Genomic DNA, 10,433 nt, shown 5'->3' with positions numbered 1-10,433 from the left:
AGATTTTGCCTTTTTGGGGATGAGAATCAAAAAGAAGATTACAAAAGACGATGGCATGAATTGTAATTTATGGGTTTGGGTATGACTCGTTTTGTAATTTTAACGTATTGGCTTATATTTAAAGCAAATTATATTGTATATCGATGGTTATGAGATGATGATATGTTTTATTTTATTTTATTTTATGGAAGTTAGACAATAATTAGGGAATTATTTGAGAGGATTTTATTTAAAAGATCTTTGTTGTTACAATTGTTTCAAAAGAGAGAAACAAAGAGACATTATAATCTAGGCCCCTACGGGGATAAAGATAATGACATATACATATTTTGTGTTTGTTTCTATTTTTAATTGTGATTATTAGTTTTTGTTTTTGTTGTATGGTACAGTATTATATAAATAAAATATCTAAACATTGTCACCAAGGCACCAAGGAGAGGGACGTGGACAATTTGTATAGTGAACTCAAATCCTTATTGTACGAACCTTGGGTTTGTGGTCGGTCGCTCGGCCTTTGAAAACAATTTTATCGAGTCGAAGTGAGTTTCGTTGTTGTTGCATTTGGTTCAGGCCTAGGTTTGTTGCGTCAATGTAGAAGTAAACTTTGCTTTGCGTACCTACTACCTCTTGAAAGCGTTAAGATTGTGCTTTAGTGAAGCTTGTTAGGCTAATGGTTCCCGGTGTGATGCTGTTTTGTCTTTTATATTTCTTTGCGCTAGCCGGCTTCAGAATTGAACTTGATAGTTTAGAAGGAGCACACATTGTTGATATAACTGGTGTACGTGAGAGTACGTGTGAGGTTTCTTCCAAAGAAAGCTCATGGATTTGAGAAAAGAGTCGCTCTGACATTTTGTGGCGAGAAAATGCGAGCTAGCTGGTTTACCGTTGACAGTTTGGTTCGGGTCTCATGTGAAAAGCTTCTAGAGCTAAAAGTATTTTGCAAATTAATTCGTGGTTACAGTTTGCTTTCGCCTTTTTATTTTTGTATTCATCTAGGAAAAAAAATAAAATTGCCATCGTTTCATCTAAATCAAATAGTATCTTCTAGAATAATATCTTCTTATTTCCATAACTCCGCTTTATCTTCTCAACCGTCGATTTCGGTCTATCTCCCAATAATGGATTGAAAATTGCAGTTAATGTTTACTGTTTTCATGTTTTTTTGTGTGTTATGACTATTTTTCTAATTGTAAAGGTGTAAAACTATAGTACTATTTTCTTACTTTTAGTGAAATATTTTTATATTCTTAGAAGAGAAAAAAACTGCTATAATTAAGTATTAAGTATGGTTTTGATAATCTCTGGAGGCAAAGGAACAACGTCCTTCACAACTCCACAAGGATTGCTCCGCCAAGCATCTTCAAGCTGGTAGACCGTGAACTGCGCAACATCATCTCTTCTCGGAGACTCAAGAAGCATTGGCAAGGTTTAATGCTTTTTTGGATTAGATAACTCTATCATGTTGTTTTTATATTGTGGCCTTGTTTTATTTTTTTTTGCCTGTGCTGCTCTTGTTAAGGTCTTCCTTGCTGTAAAACCTTTATTTCATCTATATGATATTTACATGTTTAGCAAAAAAAAAAAAGTATGGTTTTGATACCAACTAGGTAATGTCCCGCGCATATGCGCGGGTTGTTGTATATTTATTTAATTATTTTAATTTATTTATTACTTATAAAAAATAGATTAAATAAATTTCAATGTTTATGACATTTATACATTTTATTTATTTAAATCATGAAATAGAAGCATACATCCATATCTTTTGAATTTATTCGTTGATTAATTGTTCAATTTTGATAGTAATTTTCTTTAGTACTTTTAAGTATTTTTTGATAAAACAATAATATTGTTAATGATAAAAATAGGAATGATATTGGGAGAATTTAAGAATACCCCTTTAAAAACACCCCTTTAAAAATATCACTTTTAAATTTACCCCCTTTTCAAACTCTATCAAAACAACCACTAAAAATGTTGAAATTTATCCAAATATGTGTGTAAACTTATAAATATACACACAAATTACCTTTATTTGTGTATAAAATTTTATTTATTTCAATGTCTTACAAATTGGTTTGAATATAACAAAAAATTATTTTGTTAAAATAATTACATACTTTGAAAATAAAATAAGTATACATGAATATGTGAGAAAGAAAAAGATATCTAAAGTAAAACAATGAAGATGGTTTATTTAGCTTAATGTTTTTATGATGCGATGGTCATAAATCAATATTTTTGAATCCCATCGATAAAGTAATTTCCTTACAGCCATAAAATATTATTATACATATGTATTATACATTTAATAGTATAAAAACAATGAAAAAAATGAAGAAGTACATAAAATAAAGAAGAAATATAATTGAAAACAAAAGTTTTAACCAAATATATAATCAAGCTCTTACAATGATATATTAGTTGAGCTTTCAACCCATGCAAGAACATTAAAAATTAAACAAAGAAAATATTGAGAATATCAGATATGGTGGAGGAGCATGTAAAAATGAGTATTTATAGGATAAATATGATGTAAGTTACAATTCTAAAATAATTAAATTAGACGAGTTATAATTATATTTTATAGTGTGTTAATTAAAATTGAATGGAGGAAACAAATAGTCAATTGAAAGGTTATATAATTTAAGTTACAATTTAATAGTAAAGTGTGGATTTCAAGTATGAATTAAAGTATATGACTAAATGTGTTAGATATTTGGTTTAATTAAAAATAAATATTATAATTAAAAATAAATGCTAAATGGACCAATAAGGAGAGAGTGAAACCTTAAAAATTCCCAAGAAATAATTTTATTTTTAATCTCTTTTTATATTCCTCTTAATTTAAGTTATATTTCTAGGTTTAATTATATTTTTTCATCCTTGTAGTATATATAATAGATAGAAAATGGAAGAGGAAATCAAGTATAAAATTCAAAGTTAAAACAAATTATAATGTTCTTTGTATTATTACATGTTGAATCACAAACTAAATATAAGGATCATTATTCTTAAAAGAATGTCTAACAAATTGGTTTGATAATTATATAACAAAAATTTTATTTTGTTTAAAAATTACATATTTTTGAAAATAATTTAAATATACATGAATATGTGAGAAAGAAACAAACATCCAAAGTAAAAGAATGAAGATGGTTTCTTTAGCTTGATTATCTTATGGTGCGATAGTCGAAAATTAATATTTTTGAATCTCATCAATAAAATACTTATAACCATAAATTATTATTATATATATGTATTACATTTAAAAATATTAAAACAATGAAGAAATACATAAAAAAAAATTGAAAAAAAAATTAAAACCAAATATTTAATCAAACTCTTACAATGACATCTTAATTGAGTTTTCATCCCATGCAAGAACATTAAAAAATAAAACAAATAAAATATTGAGGGTATGAGATATGGTGGAGGAAGATGTAATAATGATTATTTATAGGATAAGAAATGATGTAAGTTACATTTTTAAAATAATTAAATTATAGGAGTCATAATAATAATTTATAGTGTGTTTAATGGAAATTCAATAAAGAAAATCAATAGTCTTTGAAAATTTATATAATTTTCAGTTACATTTTAGTAGTAAAGTGTGGATTTCAAGTATAAACTAAAGTATATGATTAAATGTGTTAGATATTTGGTTTAATTAAAAATAAATATTATAATTAAAAAATAAATGCTAAATGGACCAATAAGGAGAGAGTGAAACCTTAAAAAATTCCCAAAGAATAACTTTCATTTTTATTTTGTTTTTATATTCCTCTTAATTTAAGCTATATCTCTAGGTTAAATTATATTTTTCATCGTTGTAATATATATAATAGATAGAAAATTGAATATCAAATTGTTTTTTTATATAGGAAATCAAGTATAAAATTCAAAGTTAACAAAAGTTATAATGTTGTTTATATTATTACATGTTGAATCACAAACTAAATATAAGGATCATTATTCTTAATAGAATGTCTTACAAATTGGTTTGATAATTATATAACAAAAAGTTTATTTTGTTAAAAAATTACATACTTTTGAAATTTAAATAAATGAAGATGGTTTCTTTAGCTTGATTTTGCTTATAACCATAAAATATTATTATACATATGTATTACATTTAAAAATATTAAAAACAATGAAGACATAAAGAAATACATAAAAACAAAAAATAAATAAAATTGAATACAAAAGTTTAAACTAAATAATTAATCAAACTCTTACAATGATATTTTAAATGAGTTTTCACCCCATGCAAGAACTTTAAAAAAAAAAACAAAGAGAATAATGAAGAAATGAGATATGGTAGAGAAGGATGTGAGAATGGCTATTTATATGATAAGAAGTGATGTAATTTATATTTTTAAAATAATTAAATTAGAGGAGTTATAATTGTAATTTATAGTGTGTTTTATTGGAATTCAATAAAGAAAACCATTAGTCTTTGGAAATTTATATAATTTTCAGTTTCATTTTAGTAGTAAAGTGTGAATTTAAAGTATGAATTAATTTTTTTTTTTTTTGTCATCGTATGAATTAATGTATATGATTAAATGTGTTTTTTATTTAATTAAAAATAAATATTATATTTTAAAAAATAAATACAAAATGGACGAATAAAGAGAATGAAACCTTACTTTTATATATATGATTATAAATAATTTCCCACCAATAAGCCTTATAAAATTTGTTGAATGATATATGATTAAGTCCTTTCATTTTCTTTGCCATTTGATTATAACTTATAGTGTAATTAAATTTTGTATTGAATGATTGTAATAAACATTTATTTATTTATTTATTTTGTTGAATGATATATAATTAAGTCCTTTCATTTTCTTTGCCATTTGATTATAACTTATAGTTTAATTAAATTTTGTATTGAATGATTGTCATAAACATTTATTTATTTATTTAAAAATTAAAGCTTTAAATATTTTTCCACCAATAAGGATAGAGTGGAACCTTACTTTTATATATATGATTTTGTAACATTAGTTTCAAACATTAAGTTTGCTAGTCATACCAAAGAAATATAGACAAGTAAATTTAGGTTTTTCCAATTCCTTCATAACTTAAAACATTCGAAACAACAACCAAAACAAATATTTTAAGTGCGGTTTATAACATAACATAAATTATAAATAAAGTATAAACAAACATCGTGAGACTGACTATGCCGACCCGACCATCGTATCCTCCTGCCGTCTAATCATTCCATGCCCTTTATGTTTATAAATTATAATCATATACCCTTTGTTCTCACCGGCCCCCTAACTTTGGTTACTAACTTTTTCAAATGGACTATGGTATGTTTTGCCAACCATGGGCCTGAGTTTATATTTTTCTCTCTTCTTCAGAAACTTTTAAAACCCACTATGGCACAGTCCTACCAATCAAACTCAATAAAACTCATTTGTCATTTAAAACCCTCAATAAGTAACTCATTTGTCATTTATCAATCAACAAAGTATTGAACTCATGAGACCTAACTTGTCATGGAAACTACAACACAACATAAAGAAGGAAGAACTGAAGTACAAGTGAAACAAATATATCATGAAAGTTCACGTCGTTCGTTAGCCAAAACATAAATAATTTAAATCCTACCTACCTTTTTAAAATGGTATGATGCTCTAACCAAAACAAGGAAGAACATAAGTACTTTTGATTAAACTAAAAACCTATTAGCAAACTACACATAACTTGTATTCATATCCAGAATCGTCTCTATATTTTCGAAGGCCACAAACAAATTAAAAAAAAGGAGATCAAACTACAGCTCGAAAACACTTTAAGAACCATCTATGCCACTAAGCTAACGAACTACTTTAGAAAAATAGGACCGAAATTTTATTATATTTATCGAGGACCGCAAGCTCATGTTTCATGTGCTTGGACTTTGGGCTTTGGGCTGGCTCTGTCCACATCCACATCCACATATGGCTTTTAGTAAGAAAGAGAACCTCGACACCAAAGTGGGCAAACTAGATGATACACAGAGGTTACGAGAGATAAACGGAACTTTCATACCTCCATCAAAAGATGACTCATAGGCATAAAACAAGTTGTCCAAGATGAGTCATTGACTCCAAAAGTGGCTTGACCTTCACTATTTGCTTCTCTATGTTTTCATCGTTGATTAAAATCTCTAGCACCTTCACCGGACTTATTAATAAGCAAGTAGGAGGAGTCTCAGAAGCACCACCATTACTCAGTTGCTATTCATTAACTCGATACTGTACTTAACTTCACAGAAATTCAACATTTGTTAATATAGTGTTCCCAATTTTACCCCTGTCTTTCTCTGTTTATTACGAAATGAGACTTTAAACAGAGCAGAAGAAAAAACTCGTATATCCCCAAAGTCTCCAACTTTTCAGGGGTTGTAATGATGAACTGTCCCAACCTCACCACTTCTCCAACAATCCCATCCTATTTACCGTTTTGCCACTACACTCTTCCTTGTCATTTCAATTCCACATTCCGATCGTCCCACAAAAACCCTAACCTCGTTTCGATTTTCAGAGAAAAACCCAGAATTTCTCATTCCCTTAAGTGCTTTGCATCATCTTCAATGGAGACGACAACTCCGACGCAGAGCAGCGAGACCAAACCTTACTCTGTTCTTTTCGTCTGTCTCGGGAACATCTGTCGGAGTCCTGCAGCTGAAGGTGTCTTTAGAGATATTGTGAAGAAGAGAGGTCTCGATTCCAAATTCAACATTGATTCCGCTGGTACCATTGATTATCACGAGGTACACTTACCATTTCTGTTCCATTTTCGAATTCAAAGATAATAGCTTTAGGGTTGTGTAAGAAGAAGACTGATGCTTGAGCTTGATTAGAACGATTAGTGAATGATTCTTTTCAGATGTAGAAAGGTTAGATTTTGGATTTAGGGTTTTGATTTTGGTGGATGTAATTTGGTGGGAGTAAGGAGCAATGGAGGATTTTGAAGTTTATGTTTGTGATTTGTGAAACTGTTCTCTTTACAAAGGGATGAACAAAAACAATTATCTAACTTTAGGATTGTATAGAAAGATTGATGCTCGATTTGGGCAATTAGTGAATGATGCTTTTTTAGACGTAGAAAGGTTTGGTTTTGGATTTATGTAATTTGGTGGGAGTAAGGGAGCAGTGGAGACTTTGAATTTTATGTTTCTGATTCAATTTTTGATTTGTGAAACTGTTCTTTTAAAAGGGGAATATGGCGGATCCTAGAATGAGAAGTGCTGCGAAACGTCGCGGGATTGAGATAACATCATTATCCAGACCGATTAAGGCATCTGACTTCAAGGAATTTGATCTCATTCTTGCTATGGATGAACAGAACAAAGGTTGAAGAAGGAGTATATATTGAAGGCTTATAATGTATTGCTTAGGACTAGGAATTTGCAAATAAATATGAGTTTGAATGTTTGATGTTTACAGAGGATATATTGAAGGCTTATAATGTATGGAAAGCCAGAGGGAATTTCCCGCCCGATGCAGATAAGAAGGTACCACCGTTTGTGTTTGTTGTTGTTTGCTTGACTATGGAACTCTTTCTAGGAGATTTTCTGAACATTTTTCCATTGAAATTTCAGGTTAAGCTAATGTGTTCGTATTGCAAGAAACACAATGACAAGTTTGTTCCTGATCCATATTATGGTGGAGCTCAAGGTTTTGAAAAGGTAATTACCATTAGAGATTGGAGAAGCTTATTGTGGAGTAGTACTAGCAACTATTGGTTTAGATAGATGAAATTCAACCACTAGAGATCTATCAAATGGTTGATTTTAGTTTATAAGACTTTAAAATGGCATGCCATTGTCACCACCAAGTAGCCTTCAAGTTCCAGAATTATATTGTTTTGTTTGGACAAACTCACAAGGAAAGTTGAATATTTGTCTGTAACTTGGTCTGCTGTTTCTTTTGCAGGTACTGGACTTGCTTGAAGATGCTTGTGAGTCTTTGCTGGACAGTATTACCGTGTAAAGTTGATGATACTGCAAGTTCAGAGTCTCACTTTTGTTGTTTCTATTATTGAGATTTATAGCTTTGCACACAAAACTTAGAGTTCTTTTATTCTATTATTACATTTATAGACATCTTAGTAAAGTAAGAGTATGAGAAATGATGTGAAGCTTCAATCTCTGTCATTTATTTTTTCTTTCCTAAACCTTGTTAAACTGTACATATTCTTAAGATAAGATTTGTGTTCTATCTATCATTCAATATTATTAAAAGAGAGAGAAAAAAAATAAGAATGTATGGACGTCAAGTGTTGTTGTTTGAGATGTTTACCTTATCATCATTATTTGGCTTCCGAGAAATTAAGTGAATTCGTGGTGGAGCATTGTGGAACGAGAGGTGTTGTTATTTGAGATGCTTATCTTATCATATCATTATTTGGTTTCGGAGAAATTAAGTGAATGGTGTTGGAGTATTGTGGGACAGTGATTTTGTCGTTAGCAAACATTTTCCACGAAATCTCACCTTATTTTCCAAGAAACATCAATGGAGTTTCTTTGCCAATAAAGTCTTCGACAGTCACTCAAAGCCTCTTCCTCTCTCTAAAATTCTTCCTCCATACTAATGGATTCTTTCTTTTTCCTTGTCTTAGTGACAGCCGCTATAGGCTTCCTCATGCTTTTTGTAAAATTCAGATTCAAACAAGATAACAATGGAAGTACTTCTTCTTCTTCTTTATCTCTTCCATCTCCTTCAACTTATGTTTCTCAAACTTGGAAACACGATGTCTTTCCGAGCTTCCACGGACCAGATGTCCGAAGAACCTTTCTTAGTCATTTCCTTGTAGTGTTCAAGCTAAAGGGAATCGACCCATTCATTGATAATGATATACAAAGGAGCAAGTCTATCGGTCCTGCGCTCATAGAAGCTATAAGAGGATCAAAGATCGCGATCGTCTTGCTCTCCAAGAACTATGCTTCTTCTTCATGGTGTCTTGATGAGTTGGCAGAGATCATGAAATGCTGGAAAGAGTCGGGTCACATAGTCATGACCATTTTTTATGAAGTGGATCCAACTGACATAAAGAAACAGACTGGTGATTTTGGAAAAGCCTTTAGAAAAACTTGTAAAGGTAAAACAAAAGAGCGTACTGAGACATGGAGAAAAGCGTTGGAGGATGTGGCCACAATTGCCGGATATCATTCTCACAAAGGGTATGTCCTCTTGATTTATATTCTCCGAGCATCTCCAACCCACCTCTATGACTCTATATTTGCCTCTAAACTCTATTTTATAGCAATTTTTGCTCCAACCCACCTCTATATCCACCTCTATTATAGAGATTGCTATTTTTATCTCTATATATAGGGGAACTCTATTTTTCCCTCCATAAATAGAGGTGAACTATTTTATTTGCAAAATAGTCATTTTAATCTTAAATTCTTTTATTTATGAACAAAATAAATAAAATAAATATATTTAATAACTAATAATAATATAAAATATTTTAAAGGTTTTAATATAAATATAAATTCTAAAATTCGAGACTACCATTTCCAAAAGTTAATTTATATAAATAATACATTTTATTTTTATGGAAGGAAAAAAAAAGATTTTATTTTTTATTTATTCCATAATAATACTTTTAATACAAAAAAAAATTACTTATTACTCTCTTAAATTACTTCCGGATCCACCAATGTCGTTAAAGTATTGTCCAAATATTGTATAATATGATGTTTTTATAATAACTGTTTAATTTAAATAAAAGTAATTATTTTATTAAAATTTTATAAAAGTTAAAGTCAGTGGGTTAATTTGCAACTTTTATAAACAGATGGTGTTAATATTAAAATTTTAGAAAAATCTATTTGGAATATTCTATTATAGAGGAAAAAATAGAGAAATACATTGGTGCAAAAGTCACATTTATTATAGAGTTCTTCTATTAGAGCATCTCCAACACCACCTCTATTTTTGCCTCTAAACTCTATTTTATAGCAATTTTTGCTCCAGCCCACCTCTATATCCACCTCTATTTTATTACAAATTAGTCCTTTTAATCTTAAACTTCTTTTATTTATGAACAAATAAACAAAATAAATATATTTAATAACTAATAATATAAAACAATTTAGAGGTTTTAATATAAATATATATTCTAAAATTTGAGACTACCATTTGCAAAAGTAAATTATATAAAATCTTATAAATATATATAATAATAGATTTTATTTTTATTGAAGGAAAAAAGAGATTTTATTTTACCTTATTATATATAATAATATAATAGAATCTAGTATCTTATTGTTTTTTATATAATACGATGTACTTTTAAATAAAATAATATTTTTATAGTAAATGTTTAATTTAAATAAAAGTAACTATTTTATTAAAATTTTATAAAAGTTAAAATAAATGGGTTAATTTGCAGTTTTTATAAATAGATGGTGTTACTATTAA

The 10,433-nt window shown here is 28.8% G+C and overlaps 1 protein-coding gene across 8 annotated transcripts in view; it reads left to right on the top strand.

Annotated features, from left to right (window-relative positions):
• Nucleotides 1–6,393: 6,393 nt before the first annotated feature.
• Nucleotides 6,394–10,433, top strand: part of LOC17874499 (probable disease resistance protein RPP1) — a 36,044-nt gene continuing 32,004 nt past the window's right edge. For 5 of the 8 annotated variants that reach the window (XM_023778143.1, XM_023778138.1, XM_023778121.1 and 2 more), the window contains exon 1: nucleotides 8,487–9,184. In XM_023778143.1, coding sequence (XP_023633911.1) covers nucleotides 8,595–9,184 — 590 coding nt within the window. In that variant the 5' untranslated portion in view covers nucleotides 8,487–8,594. Of the gene's footprint in view, nucleotides 6,773–7,218; nucleotides 7,355–7,448; nucleotides 7,517–7,603; nucleotides 7,691–7,937; nucleotides 7,963–8,473; nucleotides 9,185–10,433 lie in introns of those variants that run through there. The other 3 variants (XM_023778155.1, XM_023778152.1, XM_023778145.1) reach the window with 3 other exon arrangements.

The sequence above is a fragment of the Capsella rubella genome, unplaced genomic scaffold, assembly GCF_000375325.1.
Source record: "Capsella rubella cultivar Monte Gargano unplaced genomic scaffold, Caprub1_0 scaffold_15, whole genome shotgun sequence".
Lineage (NCBI taxonomy): Eukaryota > Viridiplantae > Streptophyta > Magnoliopsida > Brassicales > Brassicaceae > Capsella > Capsella rubella.
This window is presented reverse-complemented; position numbering and strand designations above follow the sequence as displayed.